Raw genomic sequence first — 27,385 nt, forward strand, 5'->3', positions numbered from 1 at the left:
TTACCTCTCCGAACGTATTCTCCTCTATGAGCCATCAAGATTATTAAGATCATCTGGAGAGGCCCTGCTCTCGGTCCCACCGGCTTCACAAGCGCGTCTGGTGGGGACGAGGGACAGGGCCTTCTCGGTGGTGGCCCCGCAACTCTGGAACTCTCTCCCACCAAAGGTCAGAACCGCCCCGTCTATCCTGACATTCAGGAAACAGGTGAAGACGTGATTATGGAGACAGGCTTTCGATGAATGAGATAACACTCTAAGATTTGGATGGAAGATGATGTATATTCGATTTTAGTATGACGACTGACCACCGTAGTTTTAAATATATTTGTTATTTTAATGTGTTACTGTAATCGTGAACTATGATATTTTTACTGATTGTATGTGTTTTTATGGTTGGAAACCGGGCTGAGTCCCTCAAAGAGGTGAGAAGGTTGGTATAGAAAACTTTGAAATAAATAAATAAAATAAATAAAATGAACATGCAAAAATACTGCGGGACCTTTGAATCTAAACTGACAAAATTTTGGAACACAATACACCAGACATCACGATTGTGTAAAAGAAAAAAGTTTGGATTATTGATGTCGCCATACCAGGTGGCAGTCGCATTGAGGAAAAACAACAGGAAAAACTCAGCCGCTATCGAACTGCAAAGGCTCTGGCATAAACCAGTACAGGCGGTCCCAGTGGTCACTGGCGCACTGGGTGCCATGCCAAAATATCGCAGCCAACATTTGGAAACAATAAACATTGACAAAATCACGACCACAACAAGCCATTTTTTTCAAACTCCAACTATCACAGGGACAGAAAGTGAGGCGAAATATTCTGAAAAAGACCCATATGGTAGGAGCTACACTCAAAAATGTACATGTTCCAACTCACATACACATTCAACAAGAAAAAATCCTTGGGGACTGCCTATATTGATTCATTCGGTGTATTTATTTATTTTGCTAAATTTTGTAATATTTTATGTATTGTTTTGCCATTGCTTTCTTGATTGTCAGAACCTGCCCCATACATGCATTTAAAAGTTCCAGGTTCTCTGCAGTTCTTAGTTCTAGTTAGAGAAGAATCTGTACCAGAGGGATTTATGTAAGTTTTTACATGCCAAGTAACCATTGAGTCTGTTGGTATTTCAGGTCCTGTCTACACTGCCATATAAAATCCAGGTTATCTGCTTTGAACTGGATTATATGGCAATGTCGACTCATATGATCCAGGACAAAGCAAATAATGTGGATTATCTGCTTTAATAATTCGTTATACATGGCACTGTAGAAGGTGCCTCAATTAATCTCCCAATTAAATAACAAGTGTTTTGAAAGGAAAGGCTGTCTTTGGATTGTGCTGTACATTTCACTTTCCAGAAGAGGGCATTATGTCCTTTCTCACAAAATGAAAAAAGTTGATTACTTAATACATTTTTTAGAATCTGATAAACATGCAGTCTAATGGTTTGCCTAAATGAGAGTATATGGTCTATTTTAACTCATTTTAACTCAAGGTTGGTATATTCAATCAATCATAAGAGTTATAACTGATTTAGTAACTGAATATTACACAAAACCTGCCAATATTAGGGGACAAAGGATCTCAGATAAACTGAATTTTATATTGAGGTGTGGAGGGGCCTCTTAGTGCTGGAAAAGCATGTTCATATGCTGTGGACAGCAGCCTGTTAATGACATATGTAATTGTACAAAGGACTATGTTTTGTTTTTGTTTTTTTCTTGGCCATTGCAGTGTTCTCTTCTCTCCAAAACCCGCCTCTCAGGACTCACCACTTTTCTGAATGTCCATTCCATGAGGAGTTAGATAAATATGTTGCTGTCTTCTTAGAATAGAATATGCTACTGTTTTCTTAGAATAATTGCATCACTCGCTTAGACCTGTAGAGGAACTTGGTAGACGAAACCATCAGTTCTTGCTTTTGGAAAATAACCAAATGCTTCTCTAATCTTCTCTCCACCAATCATAGGAGACATCTACATTGACCATTTAGGTTGGTATGAAACTGGCAGCGAAGGAAGCAGTTTCTGTGTGCGGATGATTCATTGGGGAGTTCTGGAACAGGTTAAAGGCCTGGATGGTGCTTATATATACCACAGAGGCTGGACTCAAACTGGTTCCATAATATGTAGGATCCATAGTGTCATGTTCATGAAAGAATCAGGTGGGAGTTTTTATCTTTGCCCCACTGCAATGCACATGTGCAGATCACCTGTCATTTAATCAATTTCACCATGTTATGTGGTTTACATTTAAGTGCTCTGATGCTCATTACGGGTTCTATTTCAGAGTATCACCTGACTTTGGCTATCATGGTTTAAAGTCCTTAAAAGGTGTTGCTGCACATTTTCGTGATTTGCAGCACCTTAACACCACACTGTCAAGCTGCTTTCGAACTGTACTCAGTGACCAGTGCATATGTTCCCATAGAATAGTCATCCAGTGGAAGGGGCAATTGAGTAAAACAATAGTCCTGAAGGAGTAAATGGGGGACTCCTGCAGAGTTCCGCTTGTGAAACTCTTATGCTGGATAATGAAGGCGCTTGGCTTATGGGTGCCGTATAAGAGCGGGTTTGGGGGTAGAGGAGACTATGGAGGGCTTTAAAAGTAAGGATGTTCTGGATGATCAAACAGATAGCAAGTGTAATTGTTTTGCGTGAGTGGAGTCCTTCGTAGAGGTGAGGGAAAGTAATGGCACAATAGAAGACCAGATAAGTGGTTGTCATCATGGTGAGTGATGAAGTATTGTGGCGATATGGGAACACAGGTTGAGCATCCCTTATCCAGAATTTGAAATATGAAGTAGTCCAAATTGTTTACAACTGTGTCCGAGGTAGTAAAACCATTGTTTTCTGATATTTCAATGTACACAAACTTTGGTTCATGCAGATGCTCAGCTACTGCCAGGGCTCAGACTTCTTATGACACTGAATCACACATAATTTTTGCACAAGGAGGTGCTTTGTTTTCAATTGTGTCAAGTGGGGCTGGGCAAGACTGCAAGTCTGAAGCCAAAATCCTTGAAAAGGGGGAGGGAGAGAGAGAGAGAGAGAGGCTTCCTGTTTACATGTTCTTTTGTGACTATCACCTCAATTACAGAAGAAAACATTGTGCTGTCCAGTTCCTGGAAATGAACACAGAACTGGTTGTATGTCACATTAACAAAGCAGTAGAGTACTTGCCACATCCACTTAGGCTGGTGGGAAAAAACCGAAAATATATTGAAAAATATATTCCACCATGTAAGCATTTCAGTGGTTGCATTCTCAACCTCCTGGGTATGAGGATAAGAACAAAAAGAGGCAGGCAGCTTTCTACAGACAGGTTTTGTTTTGGGGTAATATATGTGTGTGTGTGTCTCCTTTGAATTACAGTGACAGTAAGTCACTTTGTTGTTGGAATTCTGGGTTCTAGATTCTACTAAACCTTGACACTCATGGTGTGACACTCATTGTGTTCAATCTGTCTCAGCTTGACCTACCTTACAAGGGTTGAAATAAGAAGAGCTGTGTGCATTACCTTGACTGCACTGGAGAAAAGGTAGGATATAAATATAGCGAATAAATAACATAACCGTGCTTCCCAATACGTTTTTAAAAACCAGAAAGTCTTGCTGCTGAAATCATATCAATCTCCAAGAAAAAAATCATCTGTGCATTTGTCATTAGTGTAGTATACACTTAGGCCATAGTTCAACAGAACTGAAGTATTTAAAGCCACATATGTGCAAATTCTTCTTATTTATTATTTATTTATTTATTTACTTTGCTTATATACCGCTGTATCTCAAGCCCGAAGGCGACTCACAGCAGTTCACAAACAGTAAAAACAGTAGAAACAGCAGTGGTTCCATACAACATATAACAATTGACTTAACACATTATCCATAAATTACCAATAAGCAATTACAATGCACAATTATTACAAAAAAACAACCGTACCCAATCTTCTCATCATCCAAGCATAGTCCAGATTCGTCGTCCATTGTTCCATTCCTATGTTCCATTACCAGATTGCACTAAATTACTCAAACGCCTGCACAAACATCCAGGTCTTCACCTTTTTGCAGAATACCATTAGAGATGGTGCTAGTCTAATGTCAGTAGGAAGGGCGTTCCACAGCCGAGGAGCCACCACCGAAAAGGCCCTATCTCTTGTCCCCGCCAGCCAAGCTTGAGAAGCAGGTGGGATCGAGAGCAGGGTCTCCCCGGAAGATCTCAAAGTCCTGGTAGGTTCATAGGCAGAGATGCGGTCAGATAGGTAGCTTGGGCCGGAACCGTTTAGGGCTTTAAAGGCCAACGCCAGCACTTTGAATTCAGCCCGGTAGCAGATCGGTAGCCAGTGGAGTTGGCGCAACAGGGGGGTTGTATGCTCCCTGCGCTCCGCTCCTGTTAAAATCATGGCTGCCGAGCGTTGGACTAGTTGGAGCTTCCGAGCTGTCTTCAAAGGCAACCCCACGTAGAGAGCGTTGCAGTAGTCTAAACGGGATGTAACCAGAGCGTGGACTACCGTGGCCAAGTCAGACTTCCCAAGGTACGGGCGCAGCTGGCGCACAAGCTTTAGCTGTGCAAATGCTCCCCTGGTCACCGCCGAAACCTGGGGTTCCAGGCTCAGCGATGAGTCCAGGGTCACACCCAAACTGCGAACCTGCGTCTTCAGGGGGAGTGCGGCCCCAGCCAACACAGGCTGTAACCCTATGCCCTGTTCAGCCTTGCGACTGACCAGGAGTACCTCTGTCTTGTCTGGATTCAATTTCAATTTGTTCGCCCTCATCCAGACCGTCACAGCGGCCAAGCACCTGTTCAGGACCTGGACAGCCTCCTTAGTAGCAGGTGGAAAGGAGTGACAGAGTTGGACATCATCCGCGTACAGATGACACCGTACCCCGAAACTCCGGATGATCTCCCCCAGCGGCTTCATGTAGATGTTAAACAACATGGGAGACAATATTGAGGTCATCCTACACAGCTGAATAAAATCCCACATTAAAAATCCCACAGTCCAGACACTGGAAGTAGTGGGTTTATCCTGCGCCTTCCAAAAGGCACAAAATAAGCCCACTATCAAATTGATTCACCACAAACCACGGTTTTCCTGGTTTGTGGTAGATTAATGCGGGTTTATCCGGGATGTCATCTGGACAGCCTCCTTTTTATTGTGGTAACTCCCACAATAAAGGGGCTGTCTAGATCCACCCTGGATTATATGTCTGTGTGGAAGGGCCCCTAGATCTGTCATCAAGAGAGGAGTGTAAAATGTTCAAGTACAAAATATGCAGGTCCTGTATTTTTTTGTTGCACATGTATACTAGAGAAATTTTCTAAATCTTGAGAGTAAACCTAAACCAATATATGTGAAAGTATATCCTATAAGTGTCAAAGGTGTGCCTGGTGTCTCCTTGACGTTCAAAGATAGCTCTATACTTTATTATATTCTATAACAAAAAATGCTCCCCATATACAATAATTGTATTCACCTACCAGTCTTTCTCCCAGACACAGAAATGACCTGAGCTATTTCTATTTGCACTGGACACCTCAGTCTATCTGCAATAATGGCAATTTAAGAGATGATTCTGAAGTTTAGAGAAATTTTGAGGTGAACTTCTGAACAAACTCAGGAATCATTTTTATCTGGCTAAAAAAATTATACTTTTGCAACAGAACTTACTTGGAATGGTGATACATAGGCATAAACAAGAGAACCCAGAATTATCTCAATCAGCAAATTTCAAAGTCAGGTCAAAATACATCTAGGGATTTACTATTTGCTCATTTTTTTTCCCTGATTGCATATACCTGAAGAAGAGCACATTTTAAAAAATTGAAAACATCTTTTAAGTTAGACCCATTTCAAAGCTTTTTGGTCTTTGATTGGTATTCTTCTTATTATCACTTTCTGACTCTCTCAAAAGCGACATAATTTCTCTATGTTTGAAACAAGGTGGCATTTCATACTCATGACAGCTCTTAAGATCAATCTTTTTGGAAAAAAATATGTGCCAAGCAGCCCTTTTTCTTCTCCAGTAAAGTTTCAAAGCAGCCTTTGAGTCTACAAGAGCAGGGCAGTCTGAGAATGTCAGAAGAAAATGCCACAAGATCCCTCTCTTGACCCTCTCTATTGAAAATCGGGAGAGAAATCCCATCATGACTTTTCGTCTGAAATGTATACATTTCTCATGACATTTAAACAAAGAGAAGGAGGGCACCCAAGGCAACTCAAATGCCTATGAACTGCAACAGCAAAGCCAATCGTGAATTCAAAGACAGTACTGTAGTGGCATTGTGGCAATTGTCTTTTACAGGGTTTTTTCCATCATAGCCTTGATGGCTGGAACTCCTCTTCAAAAACCTCGTCACCACTTGTATTCTCATATGCAGGAGGTGGTGTGAGGGGCTCTAGCCGTTCTAGGCGCTCTTCAGACCCCTTCAGCTCATGGTTATCTGAGACCACCCGCTGCAGTCTTGGGGGGAGTACCAGCCTCAGGCGTAACCTTGAGTTCATGTCAGCCTCTGAGGCGCGCCGTGTGCCTGGTGCCACTGAGACACGGACTGTCTCCACCACAGTCTCTCCGTGGGCAGGAGGCTCGATAACCACGCTGTAGGGAGGAGGGTCTGGCACTGTTGTGCCAGGAGTAGATGTAATTGTCCAGATCGTTGGTGCTGCATCTGAGATGTAGCCAGTAGCCACCACTTCCTCATATGCTGGTGCCTCATAGGCTGCATTGTCTCTACAGGTGAAAAAGAAAAAAAAGTGAAAGGGAGGAGGGTTAAATCCAATCATTATAATGCTATTCCGCTTCAATGAGAGAGAGTTCATCATGTCGTTTATGCCACCTTTATGCTACCCATAGATGCCTCCTAGGTCATGTGGCCGGCATCTGGTCTCTTAGGAAATCATTTACAGGAATACCATAACCCTGGAACATGTCTCAGATTTTGGACTATAGAAGAGACAAATAATATTGAGTAGAAGATTCTCTTAAGGCAAAAGTGGGTTTTTATGTTAAAATCTTTTGTCCTTTTGGCTCATTTAGGATCTTGTTTTCCTCCCAATCCTGTAAATGCCCTCACTGACCCTCGGCTGCACTCTCTCCCTAGAACCCAGTTGGGTAGATAACTTTTTTGAATATCATATACTTTCCCCCTTTTCCCTGAATACCTGTTAATGCAGAGCCCTTCCACAGAGCCCTATATCCCAGAATATCAAGACAGACTCAGATGATCCAGTTCAAAGCAGATATTGTGGGTTTTTCTGCCTTGATATTCTGGGATATAGGGCTCTGTGGAAGGGACCTCGGAAAAAACCTTGAAAGCCTAGTTAACGAGTTTCATTTTGTCCAACAAATGGAAAAAGATTTTTGGCTTCAGGAATTTCTGCAGTCAGATTTGAAATCAGTGCATACAAATTCCAGACATTGTACAAAAATATATGTTTATGTTTCATCATATAATTATATGTTGTTGTTCATGTTTTTATGTAACCTCCAAAGAAGGGCCAAAAAATTTCCACTTTGGCTTTTAAATTATAAATTTGCCATGCATTCTGGAGGAAAGCAATGGCTTTCACAAAGGTTTTCACAAAGCAAGCCTTTATCATTATTTCCATACATATCACAACCACATTTTCATTTGCCACTAGTACAGGCTGAATGTTCCTTACCTGCAATGCTTAGGATCAGAAATGTTTTGATATCTGGGGACCCTTCCACACAGCCCTATATCCCAGAATATCAAGGCGGAAAATCCCACAATATCTGCTTTGAACTGAGTTATCTGAGTCCACACTCAGATAATGTGGGATTTCCTGCCTTGATATTCTGGAATATAGGGCTGTGTGGAAGGGCCCTGTGTTTTTCAGCTTTTAGAATATTTGTATTTGCACATACATTCATGAGATACTTTGGAGATAATATCCAAGTTTAAATACAAAATTCATTTGTTTCATAGATACCTTATATAAGTAAATGTAAAAATTTCCCTTTGACATTAAATCTAGTCAAGTCTGACTCTGGGGGGTGGCGTTCATCTCCATTTCTAAGCTAAAGAGCCAGCATTATCGTTAGACACTTCCAATGTCATGTGATCAGCATGACTATATGGAGCGCTATTACCTTCCCACCGGAGCTGTACCTTTTGATCTACTCATATTTGCACATTTTTGAACTGCTAGGTTGACAGAAGCTGGGGCTAACAAAGGGAGCTCACTCCACTCCGTGAATTCAAATAGCCTATCTTTCACTCAGCAAGTTCCACAGCTCAGCAGTTTAACCTGCTGTGCTACTGTGGCCCCTCTTATATAAGTAGCATGGAAGTAATTTATACACAATATTTGTAATGAGTCTGTGTATGAAACAAAGTTGGTGCACACTGAATAATCAGAAAGCAAAAGTTTCACTGTCCCAGTCACCCATGTCAGTGATTTGTGAGTAATTCAAATTTCAGAATTCTGGAAAAGAGAATAAAGGTCAAGTTTGGTAAAAACAGGATATGCAAAAGCAATTCATCCTGTAAATTATTGGAAACAGTATGGGAAGTGATAGAAGCTTTTTGTGCCAAAGTACACAAAAAGCAGGTGACAGGAAAGCAGAGCACTGTCAGATTTCATGCAAGGCATTTGATGATCACATATGCTTTTACATATGGGAATAGTCTCTTTACACAAAACAACATCCCAGGCATGTCAGGAAGAAGGACAGACTACAGCAAGGGCTTGAAATGCTACTTTGGTGGACTTTAATTCTGAGGATACCCCAATCTAGATAGCAGATTCAGGAAACTGTTGTCCAAAACTACGGTAAGTCTTCCAATTTTTGCTGTAACTCTTATTTTTCACATCTGTTCAGATGCAATATGAAACAATGGTTTGACATTACATTAAGTACTAGCTCAAACCCTCAGGTTTATTCAGTCTGTTATCTTCTAGCTTGCAATGATTCCCTGTCTACTATCTTGATTTGAGATATATCATAACTAGTCAGTGCTCTGAATCTTTCTTTTTTAGTTCTCTTAGGCCCCTTCTACAGAATTGTATAAAATACAGAGTGTCTGCTTTGAACTGAATTATCTAGCAGTGTAGACTCAGACAATCCAGCTCAAAGCAGATAATGTGGAATATCTGCCTTGATATTCTGGATTATATGACACTGTAGAAGGGTCACTAATCAAGATGTAGCTTCTCAGCACAATAGATCATATAGCACTCACAAGAAGAATCCTGCAATTCAGGCAGTTGAGTCTGTCTGTTTTTCTACGCATACAAATGTATACATTTCTACCTGGTTTCATCTCCACGGGGAATGAGCCAGTGGGTTTGTCAAAAAAGTACAGGTGAAACCAAAATACTTGGTTTACATCAGTTTGTAAGAATACATTATTGCTGAGAAAATCCCATTTCCTCTCCAACTATTTGTGGGTACTGAAGAAACAAGTGGGTACTCAGAGAAACAAGTGAGTCCACATGGGTAGCCAGCCTGTGGTACCATAATGCCTGCTAAAGTTCTGGGGCTTCAATCCTATGAGTCCCAGCTCCAGTACACCTCTGCTTTTAATATATGGCACACTGAATGAATTAGTAGATATGTTGTTCATGCTATAGGTCATACCTGATATACTAAATTAAAACTGGAAAAATATCCTCAAGATAACTTGAGACAGAACGAGAGACAAGGCCTTCCCAGTGGTGGCCCCTCGGCTATGGAATGCCCTTCCTGCAGGTATTAGATTGGCCCCCTCCCTGTTAGCATTTCGGAGGAAAGTGAAGACCTGGTTGCTCAAGCAGGCATTTAAAAAGGCAGTGTAATGAATATAGGAATATGGAACACTTGGGTGACAAGACTGGATCTTGATTTTAACCATGAGATGCTAATGAGATGTTTTATTGATGTATAATGATTGCTTATTATGCCATTGTTTTTAAATGTTTTACGATGTTGAGCATTGAAGTTTTGCTACTGTAAACCGCTTTGAGTCACGCAAAGGGCTGAGAAAAGCGGCATATAAATGGAGTAAATAAATCAATAAATCAATAAAATAAACTTATGGAGACTCTAGGGAGAACCTGTCATGGGGTTTTCTTGGAAAGATTTTCCCAAAGGGTGTTACCTTTTTCTTCCTCTGAAGTCCCTTCTACACTGCCATATAAAACCAAGATTATCTGCTTTGAATGTGGATTATCTGCTTCAATAATCTGGATGACAGAGCGGTGTAAAAGGAACCTTAGAGAATGTTACTTGCCCTACTTCACCCAGTGGGTTTCCATGGCTTTGAACCCTGGTCTCCATATTTGTAATCCAATGCTGCAACCACTACACCATACAAGCTCTCCAATATGTATAAGTGTATACTTTAGACCAGGAGTCCTTAAAGTAAGGCCCGGGGGCTGAATACGGCCCTCCAAGGTCATTTACTTGGCTCTCACTCAGGGTCAACCTAAGTTTGAAATGACTTGAAAGCACACAACAACAATCCTATCTCATCAGCCAAAAGCAGGCCCACACTTTCCGTTGAAATATAATAAGTTTATCTTTGTTAACATTGTTCTTTATTTTAATTATTGTATTGTTTTTAAGGGGTTTTTTTTTTTGAACTACAAATGAGATATGTGAAGTGTGCATAGGAAGTCATTCATGTTTTTTTTTTTTCCAAATTATTATCCAGTCCTCCTACAGTTTGAGGGACTGTGATCTGGCCCTCTGTTTAAAAAGTTTGAGGACTCCTGCTTTAGACCAGTGTTTCTCCAGCATGCATCCTCAGGATTTTATCTGCTCATTACAGATATATATCTATATCTATATATATCTGAGCTAACTGTGTGTAGAGGGTTTTTAAAATCATGACTGTTTTTCAAATTGTGATCCTTATAGAAATCATTATTGAATTCACTGGCTGAAGATGAGGTCATCATTAAAAAGGTACGGCAAGCTAATGGAGAATGACTAAATAATTGGCTGTTAGCCACTCTAGTCATATAGACCCTCCGTGTTCAGAAGCAATATATCTTTGAACTGTAATTTCTGTGAACCAACAGTATTGATAAGCCTTTGCCTTCATGCTCAACTTGTAAATGTTCCAAAAGAACTAGTTGGGTCACGAGTTGGAATACCACACCTGATAGATCTCTCAGAGCCTGTCCAGACAGTACTTTTATCCCAGGACCTTCCGCAGAAAACGGGAAGATGGCCAGATGTCATTCCCTGTAAACACGGAAGCAATCGCTACAAATGGCAAAAAACTCAATATTTTCAGGTGCGGGAATATTGCCGTTTTGAGCCAAACACCTGCATATTTGCATGTCTGAATATCCCTACAGTTTGAAATCATGGGATTTTTTTTTTACCTGGGTTTGTTCCTAGGTTTTAGATATTTGTTCCTGATTGGTCAGTTCCTAAAAAGAAGGTGACACTTGAGTAGAAGGCAAAAACTTTGTGTGCCAGAAGCTTTATGAAATGTGTGGAGGGCACATTTTATCTGGCCAGGACAAAGAATGTATTCTCCACATATCCGCATCTCGATGGGTTAAAAAAAAAACTGCTGAAATTTCCAGTGGAATTCTCATGGCAGCCATTTCAGGAGCCTCTAAATCTTGCAACAAAGCAACGGAGGCAGAAAACCTGGGGTCAACAAGTCTGTATGTGGACCTCTTCTAAAGTCCCAGGTTTTTTTGCCCGTTTTAGTGCTGTCTGGAAGTGTCTTCACTCTGATCTAAAAGTCCTTTTCCATCATTTACCATATTATTTGTTGTTTGTATCAATTACCAGCCTGTGGTTTGAAATTAATTTACAAGAAGGAAGGAAGGAAGGAAGGAAGGAAGGAAGGAAGGAAGGAAGGAAGGAAGGAAGGAAGGAAGGAAGGGGAAATAAAAATGTAATTGCTCACCCTGCCTGACTCGATCTCCTTGGGGCCGTGGGGTTTTCTTGTGCTGGATTCTGATGCTTTATATACTGCTCTACTGCCACAGAAACAAGGTAGCCCACCAAACACAGGGCCCCGATTGCAAGGAAGAAAAACCCCACAGGGTTAATATCAGTGGATATAGCTAGCATGGTTATTCCGATAAGAAGGGTGGCAGTGAAGAGCACCAGCAATGTTTGTCGAAGGTTCCTCCAGTGTGATGCTGACAACATGGCAGGGCGAGTGGTAATAATGGCAGCCAACAAGAAGAGACTGGGCAGTTGAGTGAACAGACATCTGTTAAAGAGATGGAAATGCAAGGCCACAAATGAAGTCACACATAAGCATCAAACCCAAACACGCCAAAAGTATGATACATTATATGACATGATAAATATAGGTTGTACATCCTAATCTGGAATTCTAAAATGCTCCAAAATCTGACATTGTTAAGTGGCTGAAATAGGGACACCTTTCTGATGGCTCAGTGGGGTTGACGCTATGCTGCACGCTTCTCTTTTAAAATTATGCATTGCAATAAGTTTTCCAGATATTGCTGGACTGGGACTGCCAGAATTCATCAACATTTGGCCGTGGCTAAGGGAGTTACAATCCAACAAAATCTGGAGGACCATGAAATTGCTTGCTCTGATAGGGAAAGGACAGTTTTCCAAAAGGAACATGATTAAATCAAAATACTCTCAAAATGGTAGGGTACAGATATTTTTCAAGATTGTTTTAATAAATAAATATTCCTTTAATGCAAAGTTCCACAAAAGAGTCACATCTGACATTTTCTAGGTGAGTTTTTGCAGTCTTTTGGTGTTTGGCCTCATTTATATATTATATCACTGCATGAAAAATGTCAGATTACATAAACAGCATGAACTCTCCAGGGATTGAAACCGCTTCGAACTGGATCTATACTGCCATATAATCAAAATTATCAATGCAGATAATCCACATTATCTGCTCTGAGCTGGGTTATGAGTCTACACTGCCATATAATCCAGTTCAAAGCAGATAATCTGGATTTTATATGGCAGTGTAGAAGGGCCATCATTCTATATTGAACCTGTTGTAGAAGAGTAGTAATAGTAGAGATCTTAGCAGTGTCTATTTACATATCTAATTTAAAAGCTCAAGATTTTCCCATCCTAAATAGTAGAGAACATTTACGTCTACACTAGTGGTTCTCAACCTGTGGGTCACAGCCCAGCAGTGGGCTGCTAGAACAAAAATCTGATTTGCGAATCTCCTTCCTCTTTATTTTCTTTTATTTCTACTCCTTTCTGCAGAGCTAACCAGCCCTTCCCATTTTGGGAGAGTGGCTATGATGGAGAGTGGTCCCTGGTCAAAATGGTCCTTGGTCAAAGTGGGCCCTGATCAAAGTGGGTCCTGCTCAAAAAAAGGTTGGGAACCACTGGTCTACATGGTAAGTACATATAGAACTATAAAATGATCATTGTAAATTGTATTTTAATAGGATATCTATCATATTAATATATTCTAACAAAAACATAACAGTAATGACACTTGCATACTGGAAAAAAATCATTTGGTACAACTGTTCTTCACATGAAGAAAAACATGTTGTCTCTGTCTCTCATGTAGTTTTTGAGGTCACCTGTGATAATAAAGAAGTGGTAACACACCTCAACATCATATATGTGATTTGATAGGATTCAAATCTTGGTCATTCAGAGTTCTATTTGTTAATCAGTATTTCATTTATCTAATTTCAAAGTGTTTTGCTTGGGTGAGAAAAATCTCTTAGTTTTATTTTCTTGTGAAACTAATTTATAAAAAAAATCCAGTTGTTTCAAATTTGCAGATTTTACAACAATTGAAATGAAATTCTGGCCCATAATTAATTTCCGCTGTTAGCGCAGTGGGTTAAACCACTGAACTGCTGAACTTGCTGACCAAATGATCAGCAGTTTGAATCCAGGGAGCAGGGTGAGCTCCTGCTGTTAGCTCCAGCTCCTGCCAACCAAGCAGTACAAAAACATGCAAATGTGAGTAGATCAGTAGGTACCGCTTCTGTGAGAAGGTAAAGCCACTCCATGCAGTCATGTTGGCCACATGACCTTGAAGGTGTCTACGGACAATGCTTGCTCTTCGGCTTAGAAATTGAAATGAGCAATACCCCCCAGAGTCTGAAACAACTAGACTTAATATCAAGAGGAAAACTTTACCTTATAACTTATTTCATCAAAGTAGAAAAGTTATACTCTACATTTTCAGCAAAAGGGTACTTATTAAGAGTAATTCCTGCTGAAAAGTCAGCAAGAAAAGCAAAAAAAAAAAGAGGCTCAGCAGCCCACCCAGCCTATTCTGACTTCACTTGTTTCCTTCTCCCAGGTGAACTTTTCTCTAACTTGAACATGGTGTGCATGCATACATATACACAGCAGCATTTTCACTCATAACAAACCAAAGGAAGGAATGGATCTACTGGGCCCTCTACTGTCTGATCGTGTGTCATTTCACAGCTCCTTTAAGTTTTAGACAGCCGCTCTCAAGTGAACATGTCCATGGTGCCGCTTCTTCTTTTGGGCCACAAAAAAATTCCAAACTAAAGAAGTAGTACTTTCCCTGGCCGTTTGGCAATAATGATAATAACATGCTTCAAAAAAAACCCCCAAAAAACAAAAACACAACCCAAGTTCTGTCTGTGCGTGCCTGAACTTAGTCAGTTGACAGCAAGAACACAGGAAAATTCCACTCTGTGGAGTCAGAGAGAGATGGTGGTTGTGAAACCTCAAACTATGAGAAAGAGGAGAGGAAGGAACCAAATAGAGAAACTCATAGACGCTTTGGGTTTCCTTGTGGAGAAAAAAAGCGGGGTATAAATAAACCTAATAAAAACAACAACAACGTGTATAGGGTGGGGGTGAGATAATTGCTTAAATGTACAGGTTATGATTTTGGATGGCATGACTGGTTTTTAATTGTGTTGTTTTAATGTCTTGGTTCTAATGTAACTGTTTATTTGATTGTATGTTTATTTATGACATCGAATTGCTGCCTAATTTGTAAGGCAGCTCTGAGTTCCCTTTGGGGTTGAGAAGGGCGGGATATAAATGAAATAGCTCAGCTGGTTGAGAGTCAGTTGCATTAAAATCACGGAAGGTCATGAGTTCGAAGCCAGCCCAGGTCGGAGTAAGCCCCCGACCATTCGTCTAGCTTGCTGTCAACCTTTGCAGTCCAAAAGACAGTTGCATCTGTCAAGTAGGAAATTTAGGTACCACTTATGCAGGGAGGCTAATTTAATTCATTTATGGTGCCATAAAACTCTCCAGCAGTTTGCAAAAGAATGAGGAAGTACTCAATCGGTGTCACAAGTGGATGGCAAAGTGACAGCTCCCCCGGTGGCAGGAATTCAAAACATAGCCTCAAGAATCTGGAAAGTTAAATAGCCTCTGTGTGTCTGTCTATATATGTTGTGTGTCTATGGCATTGCATGTTTGCCATGTATATGTGCATTGTAATCCACCCTGAGTCCCCTGCAGGGTGAGAAGGGAGGAATAGAAATACTGTAAATAAATAAATACATAAATACATAAATAAAATACTCTATCTCCTAATTTGCTGCAATGTTTAAAAAAGTAGATATAAATATCCGTGCATTTATATCAGTGAGCTCAAGATGGTGCGTGTGACACTCCTCTTTCTTCTTCCCTTTATCCTTTCAACAACCCAGTGACAGATTAGGCTGAAAGAGACGGAATCAGCCATAGTCACTCACTAGGCACTCTGACTGAACAGATTTGAACCTGAATTTCCCAAGTCCATGGCAAACTCCAATATGCTGTAGAATTATTGTAGTTTGATACCATGTTAACTGCCATGGGCCCTTCCTACAGAATCCTGGAACTTGTAGTTTGCTGTGGCACTAGCACTCTTTGGCAGAGAAGGTGAAAAACCTTGCAAAACTACAAATCCCACAATTCCATAGAAGTGCTGGAGTTCCACACTTAAAGTGGTGTCAAACTGCTATAGCTCTGCAGTATGGATACACAACTCATTGGCTCCATTTACTTGGACATTGAACAAAGCTCTAGTCCTAAAAATGAAGAAAAGGATGAATGAGATAAAAGTTGCAGTTTGAGGTTCTGAATGTTTTTATTGATTCAAACTCCTAGTAGAACAGGCAGCAGTGATTCCATTTTAAGTACACTTGCTTTTTCGCCAGGTTTATGGACTGTAGTAAAACCATCTGAAAGCATCTCTGGTTGTATTTACACTTTTCTTTAAATGTTGCTGCGGCTTGCTATGATTTTAGTTCATATATCAGGGACTACACAATTCAGTTGGGAAAGCAAGCATCCCTATAATCCACATATACACAAGGATTATAGGAGTGTTAGATTAGAAAACAGGAGCCTAAATTTAGAAGTCTTCTTATGCGGGAGTCTAAATTTAGAAATCTTCTTATGCCACATATACAAAGCCATATCATCCAGTTTCTGAATCCAGATTATCTGCTTTGAACTGGATTACATGGCAGTGTGGTTTCATATAAACCAGTTCAAAGCAGATAATCTGGATTCAGAAACCAGATTATATAGCAGTATAGATCCAACCTCAGGCTCCATCTACACTGCCATATAAAATCCAGATTATCTGCTTTGAACTGGATTATATGGCAGTTTAGACTCATATAATTCAGTTAAAAGCAGATGATCTGTATTGTCTGCTTTGATCATCTGGATTATAGGGCAGGGAAGATCCCGCCTCAGACATCGAGTACATTGTATGTGACTCTCTGTTAGTCACCTTAATCTATTCCACAATATTATGAAGACAAGTATGTTGGCTGTATTCCTTTAAATAAAACCTTTAAATGTAAGATGATTACAATAATTTGTACACATGAACACTACTTTACTGATTAAAAATCTTTACTGATTAAAAATGTATACCCATATTAAAATTATATTTTCAGTCTTATCATTTTAAAATCATAGTTGTTACAAACTAATTTTTTTTAAAAAAAACAGGCTATACTTGTTGACCTTTAAGATTCTGTAGATTGTATTTATGATTCATGATTGTTGTCGCAATCTAAGAATTAAGCATGTGCACATTCTTTGCAGCCGCTCGGATTCTCATGATTTAAATGCCGTAATGTTTCTTATATATATTACAGGAAGTATTTTGTAAGATTTCTGTGAAAAGGCAAGCATGACAAGGCAATATCTACATGTGATGTTTCAAAGTTTCTCTATACATTCTGTTTTGGTTTTTTAAAAAATTTGGGTCCAACGGGGGCACTATTTTTCTGTCCAATGTATGAAGAAATTGATTCATGGATTATTTTTAAAAAGGTAAATGTAAAGTTTTCCCCTAGACATTAAGTGTAGTCGAGTCCGACTCTGGGGGGTAGTGCTCATCTCCATTTCTAAGCCGAAGAGCCGCTGTTGTTCGTGGACACCTCCAAGGTCATGTGGCCAGCATGACTGCATGGAGCACCATTACCTTCCCACCAGAGTGGTATCTATTGATCTACTCACATTTGCATGTTTTCGAATTGCTAGGCTGGCAGAAGCTGGGACTAACAGCAGGAGCTTTCGGTTAGCAAGTTCAGCAGCTCAGTAGTTTATATTGCAATCCTAATAGTAAAGCCACCAAAGTTGAACTAATTTTCTGAGGGAAAATGCTCAGAATTGCTTTCGCTTCAGAGCATCATCTCTGTGGGACAGGAGAGCATGCAGCAAGCACATTGGAGCAGTCACAAGGAAAACAATTCCATAGCGGAACTGAAACTCCATTCATTTGCTAGGTATGTTGTGTTACACCTACTAGTTTCCTTACCACATTCAGCCACAGGGTTCAAACATGAATAGTCTCTTTCCTTGCCAAATGGAAGGCACCCCAAAAGCCATGTGAACTCACCAGACATAAGTGTCCTACACCATCCCCAGCCATGAGCTCTTGCTGCTTGTTTTCATTGCCAGGTAACTGTCCACAATCTTCTTTGCTTCAGTTCCCAGCAGGGCAGGAAACACCAACAGTGCCTCACCTTTCCTGTCTCTTCGCTCTTTAAGGGAACCTGCCCAAGTTTAAGAAGGAAAAGGCAAGTGTAGGCAGAGAGTAAACTCCAGGGCAAGCAATGTCTTAAGACGCAGAGTTGTAGTTGTGGATTTTGCCTCCTCTGTAGACTGTGTTTTACTCTTCTCTCTTGCCTTCCCAGCCAAGTCACCTCGAGGGAACAGGAAGCTCACTGGGGGAAAGGGCGGTGTATATGAATGCGTGTGTAATCTGCTGTTCCTACTCCTCTTTTCCTTCCAGGGCCAAGATTTCTCATTTTTCTACAGAAAGCCTTTGTTGACATTTCCCCTCCACGGGGTGGGGCCATATGCCCAGCCCCAGGTCACATGGTCCTTTTATAAAACAATTTATGATCCATATAGAGGTATATGTTATGAGTTCTTCCTCCTTACACTGCATGCCATGTACGAGTTTCACCCTGACTTTTGTACCACTAAGACAACGGCTGGGGCGGTGTCTCTGTAGTTTATGGAAAGTGCATAGGGGACAATGTAAGAGGGTAGATGCAGGCTCTCCTTGTAAAATGATAGCTGTTGAGCAAAAATTTTGATGAATCTGTGGTCTCACCGACACCTTACTCAAACAAAAACAGGAGAGTTCATAGAAATTATCTGTGCTGCCTGTTCTCAAGTCTTCACACAAAGTAGTCAGCTCCAAACAGTGTTTTTCAAACTTTTTGTCTTTGCGGGACACTTTCCTGAACACCTTGTCTGGCACAGAATTCTTTTTCATAGCTGAAAATTCTGGGAAATGTTCCAAAGCACATTCTCAATTCCTTGGGGTTTGAAAAGGACCATCCAAAATACGAACATGTGCTTTTCATCTTAAGAACAGACAAGCAGCTCGAGGTCTCAGGATTAACTGGAAAGGAATCCCACTGGAGCATTGCAGCACACCCAAATACCTGGGAGTCACTCTGGACCAGGGGTCCCCAAACTAAGGCCCGGGGGCCGGATACAGCCCTCCAAGGTCATTTACCCGGCCCTCACTCAGGGTCAACCTAAGTCTGAAATGACTTGAAAGCACACACAACAACAACAATCCTATCTCATCAGCCAAAAGCAGGACCACACTTCCCATTGAAATACTAATAAGCTTATATTTGTTAAAATTGTTCTTCATTTCAATTATTGTATTGTTTTAAAGTGTTTTTTGCACTACAAATAAGATATGTGCAGCATGCATAGGAATTCATTCATGTTTTTTTTTTCAAATTATAATCCGGCCCTCCAACAGTTTGAGGGACTGTGACCTGGCCCTCTGTTTAAAAAGTTTGAGGACCCCTGCTCTGGACCATGCTCTAACCTACAAGAAGCACTGTTTGAATATCAAACAAAAAGTGGGTGCTAGAAACAATATCATACAAAAGCTGACTGGCACAAACTGGGGATCACAACCAGATATAATGAAGACATCTGCCCTTGCACCTTGCTACTGTGCTGCTGAGTACACATGCCCAGTGTGGAACACATCTCACCATGCCAAAACAGTGGATTTGACTCTTAATGAGACATGCTACATTATCACAGAAAGTCTACGCCCGACACAGCTGGAGAAATTATACTGTTTAGCCAGTATTGCACCACCTGACATCCGCCGGGAAGTAGCAGCTAATAATGAAAGGCAGTGACCAGGCATGTAGCCGGGGGGGGGGGGGGGGGGGGGGAGGGGGAGAGGTGTTGAGGGGCTTCAGCCCCCCCCCCCCCCCGAAATTCTCATGGTGGTCCATGAGAAGGCCTTACTGGTACATTATTTAAACTGTTATGTTTATTCATATCATGATCTAATCACCATGCTCAATATATCCCATATGCATGGGGGTATTGGGGTAACTATACAAAAGGTTTGCTAGGGTAGACCCTCTTTCACTCAGACTCAGCCCCCCCCCCAAATAAAACTCAGCCCCTCCCCCCAAATCAAAATTCTGGCCCATCCCCTGTTCAGATATCAGCCAGCACGCCAGCACCTTAAATCCAAAAATAGTTTTCTAAGATTTATTGAGATGCTCACAGGAACACCCCAGCAAGTGAGAGTCCAAAAGTGGCAGGTAAACCCGGAACCTCAACCCATGGCTGATACTGAATGAGAGACTCCCTTCTGGGCACACAGAAGACTGGACGACTTGGAAGGCACTGAACAGACTGCACTCTGGCACCACGAGATGCAGAGCCAACCTTAAAACATGGAGCCACAAAGTGGAGTCAACGACATGTGAGTATGGAGAAGAGCAAACCACAGACCACTTACTACAATGCAACCTGAGTCCTGCCACATGCACAATGGAGAACTTTCTTACAGCAACACCGGAGGCACTCCAAGTGGCCAACTACTGGTCAAATGACATTTAGTATAATGCCAAGTTTTTAAACTTTGTGTTTTTTAAATACATTACAACTGTACCCTTGGTTACTTCTGAAACAATAAATAAAATATAGTTTTAAAACAGTTGCTGAAAATAAATGTCCATGACTGGCTGGTCTTTTTGTCTCTTTTAGCCCAAGGATTGGAACCAATGGGACTTCCTATTCCAAAATCCTGTAAAATAAAACAAATCAGTTTAGAATGACCATAGTATGTTTGTGCTGACTGTTGAACTACAACTCTGGAGACTATTCAGTCCTCTGTTTGGCCATGATAATGCACTGGAGCCTTATCAATTATTATTATTATTATTATTATTATTATTATTATTATTATTATTATACCCTGCCACCATCTCCCCGAAGGAACAATAAAATAAACATATACATTAAAGACCAAAAAGTTAAAAACATCTTATCATTAAAACCAATTATTTAAACCATGAAGTCTAAAATCAAAACATTCACTGTGAAACAATAAACTCAAAAATTCCCTCATACGTTCACTGTAGGAGAAAATTGGCCATCTCTGTAGTTTCTTATATTATCAAACTTGTCTACTGACAACACTTCTACACCAGCCCAGAGATGTCTTGACATGCTTTGGACAACTATAACCTTATCACAGGTGGCAATGGAGCCCCATGCTGCTCATCCAACTATGTAGGGCGACTTCCGGTGGGGCTCCTTGGGCAAACTGGAGTGGCAGCATGGTGGAACGCTGCCGCCACCACCAACACACAAGCTGCCCCATGTTCCATAAGGAACAACTGAGCTTTGGCAGAGCGACAACTCTTCCTCAGGTGGGGTGGGTATTGGCAGCTTGGTGGGCAGGGCACCAGGATTGCCTTGCTGTGCCTTGCTGCCACCATGATTCACCATGGAGGCTGACGAATTGCAGCGCTGAACCTCATCCATGTGATGAGGTCCCTAGTGTAACTCTGGTGTTTGCTATCAAGGGCTGAAAAGGTTATGCTTCCAAAAATAAATGGGACCAAACTACTCCCATAGCAAAAAACAAGATAAGGAGTTCCTGGAACTTGATTTATGTGTTGTAGTTATGTAACATAACCTGGTAACCAATGCTATTAGATGAAAATTGAATGCCTTCCTAGTTGGAAAACCATGCAATGGCAACTTTGACATTTTTCTATGCTTTACCATTATATTAGGAATGTTGTGAATATTATGAAACTACTCATATTAGGCAACTCATATTATGAAACTACTCATATAATGAAACTTTCCAGCTTTCAGATTGTTTTCTCTATACAACACAGGAACATAGTCTAGACTTGGTGTAATAGCTAAAGACTGTGAACTATGAAGTCACCAGGACAAAGTAGCCTTGCAGCTGTGTCATGTATTCTCAGCATAAGTCCCTCTTCCCAATTTTGATAAACGTTTCTCACCATTTTACTGATACAGTTATCTAAAGCATGCTAATGTATTTGTATACTGTATCAGTTCTAAGCATGACCTATGCTATTTTTCTAACTCAGCTTTAAACACATACCTGCACGTACATTCATCTCTTCTAATGTCTACTGCACACAACTCTGTTTGTATCTCTAAGCAACCCTTCACCTTTCCTTTGTGGCGGGTCACTAATTAATTTTCCACCTTGCCACTTTCCACAGCTACAATATATTTGCTTATCTTTATCAACCAGGTCTCTGGAGGAACTTGCTTGGCTGCCTTTGACAGTGCCCTTGGCCCATGCCATAGATTCTACAACATGTTTAACAGTGACCAGTAGCAAGGCTCTTCATTCCATTCGTGAAAATCAGAATTACTTGCTACTCATGGAGGGGACGCCTTAGGACTTGCCTGTAGTCTTTTGGTTCACAGTCAGGTCAGGTAGCAAACATGTACTAGCCCCTCCCCCCCCCCCCCCACTCCTTCAACGTTAATCAGGGTTAAGGATCTATGACCTCCATGAAAATGAAAAAAAAATGCTAATAATTAAAAAAAACCTATTTACTCAAGAGAACACTTTTCTGAGAATCTCTAGGTCCTCCAGCTTGACTTGATGGTCAGCTCTTGAAATTTGACCATAGAATTGGTCTGGAAACATACAGATTTCTAGAGACATGCTCTCTTCAGGAATCTATAGATCCTCCAATATGATTCTGTAACTTGCTTCTGGCAGAAGTTGATTACAAAGTTGCACTGGAGGACTTAGTGATTTCTAGAGATAATGTATTAATCAAATTAATAAAAGTTAAACCCACAAATGTCAGCAGCTGACTATATATGGCTGGGTTGTTGTGAGTTTTCTGGGCTGTATGGCCATGTTCCAGAAGCATTTTCTCCTGACGTTTCACCTGCTTCTATAGCAGGTATCCTCAGAGGTTGTGAAGTCTGTTAGAAACTAGGCAAGTGGGCTTTATATATCTGTGGAATGTCCAGGGTGAGAGAAAGGACTCTTGCCTGTTCGAGGCAGGTGTGAATGTCGCAATTGGCCACCTTGATTAGCATTTAATGGTCTAGAAGTTTCAAGGTCTGGCTTCTTACTGTCTGGGGGAATTCTGTTTTGGGAGGTCTTAGCTGGCACTGATTGTTTCCTGTCTGAAATTCCCCTGGTTTTGGGTGTTGTTCTTTATTTATTGTTATGATTTTTGATTTTTTTTTTAAAATACTGGTAGCCAGATTTTGTTCATTTTCATGGTTTCTTCCTTTCTGTTGAAATTGTCCACATGCTTGTGGATTTCAATGGCTTCTCTGTGTCGTCTGACATGGTAGCTGTTGGAATGGTCCAGCATTTCTGTGTTCTCAAATAATATGCTGTGTCCAGGTTGGTTCATCAGATGCTCTGCTATGGAAAACTTCTCTGGTTGAAGTAGTCTGGCCTGCCTTTCGTGTTCCTTGATTTGTGTTTGGGCATTGCTGCATTTGGTGGTCCCTATGCAAACTTGTCCACAACTGCCTGGTAGCTGCCTGCTTCAAACTGCAGAAAAATATTTACATCCAGAATTCTGTGTCAGGAAGAAGAGTTTTACTATAGATTTCCCCAAAGTGCAACAGTGAAGGGGAAGGAAATACTAATTCACTACCTACAGATCTTGTTTGTATGTTTGAAAGAACTGGATTCTTGCATTCTGAATTGTAACAGTGGGCTTACCATCATTTTGAATGTGAAAATGGCTTCTTTCTCATTCAAATCCTTGTTCTTTTCTGATCTAAACACAGAGATTCTTCTCTTCTTCTCAGTTTGTTTCTCATCTTACACAACTTGCTGAGTCATGTCAGTGAAGCACTTTGTTGTGAGGTACCCTAAAGATAGACAAAGTTTTTAATTGTACTGACAATGGCTTGAAAGAAGCATCACTAATCTTAGTGTACTGTATACAGACACATGGTTTCTTTTGTCATGTCTGGTGAAACAGGTTTCTCAGATTTTTTTTCTCTTTGAAATTATTTTATTAATTATTTGACACAATCTTATATACAATCAGAAAATATAGATTCAAAAATAATGAAACGTGTCTATTTTAAAATGGCAATTTGTACCCCTGGTGACGCAATGGGTTAAACCGCTGAGCCACTGAGCTTGTTGACTGAAAGGTCACAGGTTTGAATCTGGGGAGCAGAATGAGCTTCCGCTGTTAGCCCTAGCTTCTGCCAGCCGAGCAGTTCGATAACATGTAAATGTGAGTGGATCAATAGGTACCACTCCGGTGGGAAGATAATGGCGCTTCATGCAGTCATGCTGGTCACATGACCTTGGAGGTGTCTATGGACAATGCCAGCTCTTCAGCTTAGAAATGGAGATGAGCACCAACCCCCAGAGTTGAACACGACTGGACTTAATGTCAGGAGAAACCTTTACCTTACCTTAAGTATAACATACTTTACCATTAACTAGAATTAATGATATCTTCAAAGCAAAATCCGAACAAACTATTCTTAACTATAATTATTGGTTACTATGTTTTACAAAAAAAACTGTTTCAATCTGGATAATAGCAATAGGTTTCTCAGATAACTGAAGCAATGCAACATGCACAAAACAGAAGCAGTGATCCGCTTTCAATTTGCTGTCAGCATTTGGAAAAGACTTGACTCTTTGCAACTTCGTTGTTTCTCGGATAGTATTGGAAATTCCATAACTTATTGGAAATAAGTGCACTATAACCTTATTGAAAAGATACAAATGATGTCACATCTGTTTGGCAAATGTGAATCTCCATGAGACCACCTTTTGAAAACCACTAGTCAAGAAAAGCAAGACCTTGTTAGAAATCAACTCTTTGAACAAGTTATATTCCTAAGCATTCATGTAATGGCACACAGGTAACTCAGCTGTTAAACTGAAGAACCATGTCTGTAAACTGCCAAGGATAAAGACATTCCACTACAAAAATATATTTGGTTTGCAGAGGATGGTTGTTTTTTTGAAGTAGAAATTTGCAGTTGTAATTGTAAGTGCAGTTGCCCAAAAGATAAACACACATCTTATTCAAAATATACACTCAAGAGACATATTTGAAAAATAACACATCTTGTTTACTCATAAACAACTTGCATTAATTCACCATACAGACACATTTCTTATAAGAGTTCAGGTAGATAAGATGTAGTTTCTTCTCTGTGTTGAGTACACAAGGTATGATACTTAATCCATTACCCATAGTCTTTAAGTATAGCTGTACTCACTGAAGTCCGTAAGTCATATTTCTCTACTAAAGTCTGAACAGCAACATGCATCCATCTTCACAGAGGCCTGATGCAAACTGTATACAAAATGGAGTCCTGTGTCTGAAGACCCTCCCACACCAAAGAGGTACAGTCAAACTGGCAAACCAAAATGCACATACAATATAGGTTAACAATTATACAAAATTATACAAAATTTTAGTAGAAAAGTCAGTCCTAACCCATTACCAAGTAGGCTGTCAGGACTTTGAATCGGTGCTTACCGACACAAAAACAAACTCCCCCCCCCCCCCCCGCCTTTCTAATTTGGAGAATTTTCAGGTAAATGGGACGGGGGGGGGGGGGGTGTGCCGAAAATGGCATATTTTTTTGCCAAGTTCTACACCCCTAGTGTCAAGCCACATTTCCACGTAGGTAGCTCAATTCTGCCTTTCATATGTGTTCTATTTCCTGCTCTTTCTGGTGCATACCAGGCAAGGAAGCTCAGATGTTATAAAAATAACCAGTCCATATCTGTTGAAAGAATCAGTTTCATGATGTGTTGCAATATCATTCTCCCTATTTCCTTATTTCCTTCAATATTGATGCAGAGTGGAAGCTGTATTCTGTCTTTTGGATACCTAAATATCTTTGATCTCAGGAGACCAAACTGTGGCCAATAACTACTTGTGGATTTGCACCCATTTGTCCTGCAGTGTGATTTCTGAGTTCCCATTCAGCTGGACCATGCATATCATAGCGGAAACATGCAAGTCTTTGTTTTCAACTGCATACAGGAAATATGAAAAGAGGAAGTATCAATCACCGGCACCTTGTCCACTTTTTGTGTAAATAATACCCTCTTGGGAAAGATCTGAGAGAACTGAATAAGAAGGAAATGTTTTGTTTTCTCCATATTAGATATTTGTAAAGATGCACTGGGCCCCCTGGTGGCGCAGCTGGTTAAACCACTGAGCTGCTGAACTTGCTGACCAAAAGGTCGGCAGTTCGAATCCAGGGAGTAGGATGAGCTCCTGATGTTTGGCCCAGCTTCTGCCAATCAGAAAATATAGATTCAAAAATAATGAAACGTGTCTATATTAAAATGGCAATTTGTGCCCCCAGTGACGCAGCGAGGTAAACCACTGAGCTACTGAGCATGTTGATGGAAAGGTCACAGGTTTGAATCCGGCGGGCAGGGTGGGCTGCCACTGTTAGCTTCTGCCAACCTAGCAGTTCAAAAATAATCAAATGTGAGTAGATCAATAGGTACCGCTCTGGTTTGGAAGGTAATGGCACTTCATGCAGTCATGCTGGCCACATGACCTTAAAGGTGTCTACAGACAACACCAGCTCTTCAGCTTAGAAATTGAGATGAGCACTACCCCGCCCCCCAACCCCAGTGTTAGACACAACTAGACTTTATGTCAGGGGAAACCTTTACTTTTTAAAGATGCAATAACAATAACAAATCTATTATCCCCATTTTTTATTTTTTTTCTTCCCTCCCTCCCATTCTCCTAGTAAATGTTTAAGAAAAAGAAAGATAAAATTAAAAAGAAACAAGGAAATGTTCTGCTAACTTTATGAAACCTCTAACTATTTCCCCAGTAAAGGCAAAAGGAGCAAACTTGTTAAGTGCTCTTGTAAAGTTGTATATGATTCTGTGAACAAGGAGATCTATATGAATATCTAGGAACGTACAGATGGTTCTGTTAATGGCTTTATAGTTGCTTTCTCAGTAAAATCAGTTCTGTATGAAAATTACTCTGACATTTTATGATTTTTTTATAGATCTCTCACCTTCCAGATCACCCACAGAACCACACAGAGAGGGCCATTATGATCCCGTAAAAAGGCCTGTATCCTCATTTGGCTGGGAAAGAGTGTTTCAAAGTCATGCACAACCTCTCATTCATTGCAGTGAGGCTTGCTCAGTGGCACTCCATCATGCATGGAGTCTTTATTGATAAATGTACCTGCAAGCTCCATGAGAAAACATCTGCTAATATGAGCCACACTATCTTTACAACACCAATTTATATTACAGAACCTCAATCCATGACTGATACCAAATGAGAGACTCCCTCCTGGGCACACAGAAGACTGGGCGACTTGGAAGGCACTGAACAGACTACGCCCTGGCACTACAAGATGCAAAACCAACCTTAAGAAATGGGGCTACAAAATGAAGTCCACAACATGTGATTGTGGAGAAGAGCAAACCACAGACCACCTATTACAATGCAGTCTGAGCAACACCAGAGGCACTCCAAGTGTCCAGTTACTGGACAAAAGACATTTAGTATAATGTCAAGCTTTAAAGTTTGTTTGTGTTTTTAAATATATTACAACTGTACCCTCATTTCACTTCTGACATGATAGAAATAAAATAAATAAATATGGTATATACTTGTTTATAAG

The 27,385-nt window shown here is 40.5% G+C and overlaps 1 protein-coding gene and 1 long non-coding RNA gene across 4 annotated transcripts; one reads left to right on the forward strand and one right to left on the reverse strand.

Moving 5' to 3' along the window:
- Positions 1-4,865: 4,865 nt before the first annotated feature.
- TMEM139 (transmembrane protein 139) lies at positions 4,866-17,896 on the reverse strand. Its single transcript, XM_060760854.2, has 3 exons — positions 17,808-17,896; positions 11,892-12,203; positions 4,866-6,745 (listed from the first exon to the last, which is right to left on the reverse strand). The coding sequence occupies exons 2-3, from the start codon at positions 12,137-12,139 to the stop codon at positions 6,331-6,333; spliced, it is 663 nt and encodes a 220-aa protein (XP_060616837.1). The 5' UTR covers positions 12,140-12,203; positions 17,808-17,896; the 3' UTR covers positions 4,866-6,330.
- On the forward strand, positions 8,560-27,361 carry LOC137096122 (uncharacterized). Of its 3 annotated transcripts, none has more exons than XR_010909294.1 (4): positions 8,560-8,811; positions 10,880-10,927; positions 13,205-13,341; positions 26,756-27,361. It is a non-coding gene; the product is annotated as an uncharacterized lncRNA (long non-coding RNA). The 3 variants fall into 3 exon arrangements; XR_010909296.1 differs by lacking the exon at positions 26,756-27,361 and adding an exon at positions 18,204-18,253; XR_010909295.1 differs by lacking the exon at positions 10,880-10,927.
- Positions 27,362-27,385: the final 24 nt, after the last annotated feature.

This window comes from Anolis sagrei, chromosome 2, assembly GCF_037176765.1.
Source record: "Anolis sagrei isolate rAnoSag1 chromosome 2, rAnoSag1.mat, whole genome shotgun sequence".
Classification (NCBI taxonomy): Eukaryota; Metazoa; Chordata; class Lepidosauria; order Squamata; family Dactyloidae; genus Anolis; species Anolis sagrei.

Excerpts from the sequence above, each read along its gene's own strand:
- TMEM139 (XM_060760854.2), bottom strand. The coding sequence starts at position 12,139 with ATGTTGTCAGCATCACACTGGAGGAACCTTCGACAAACATTGCTGGTG. Across the intron at positions 6,746-11,891 it reads AGGAGATCGAGTCAGGCAGG|AGACAATGCAGCCTATGAGG; the intron begins GTGAGCAATTAC and ends TTTCACCTGTAG.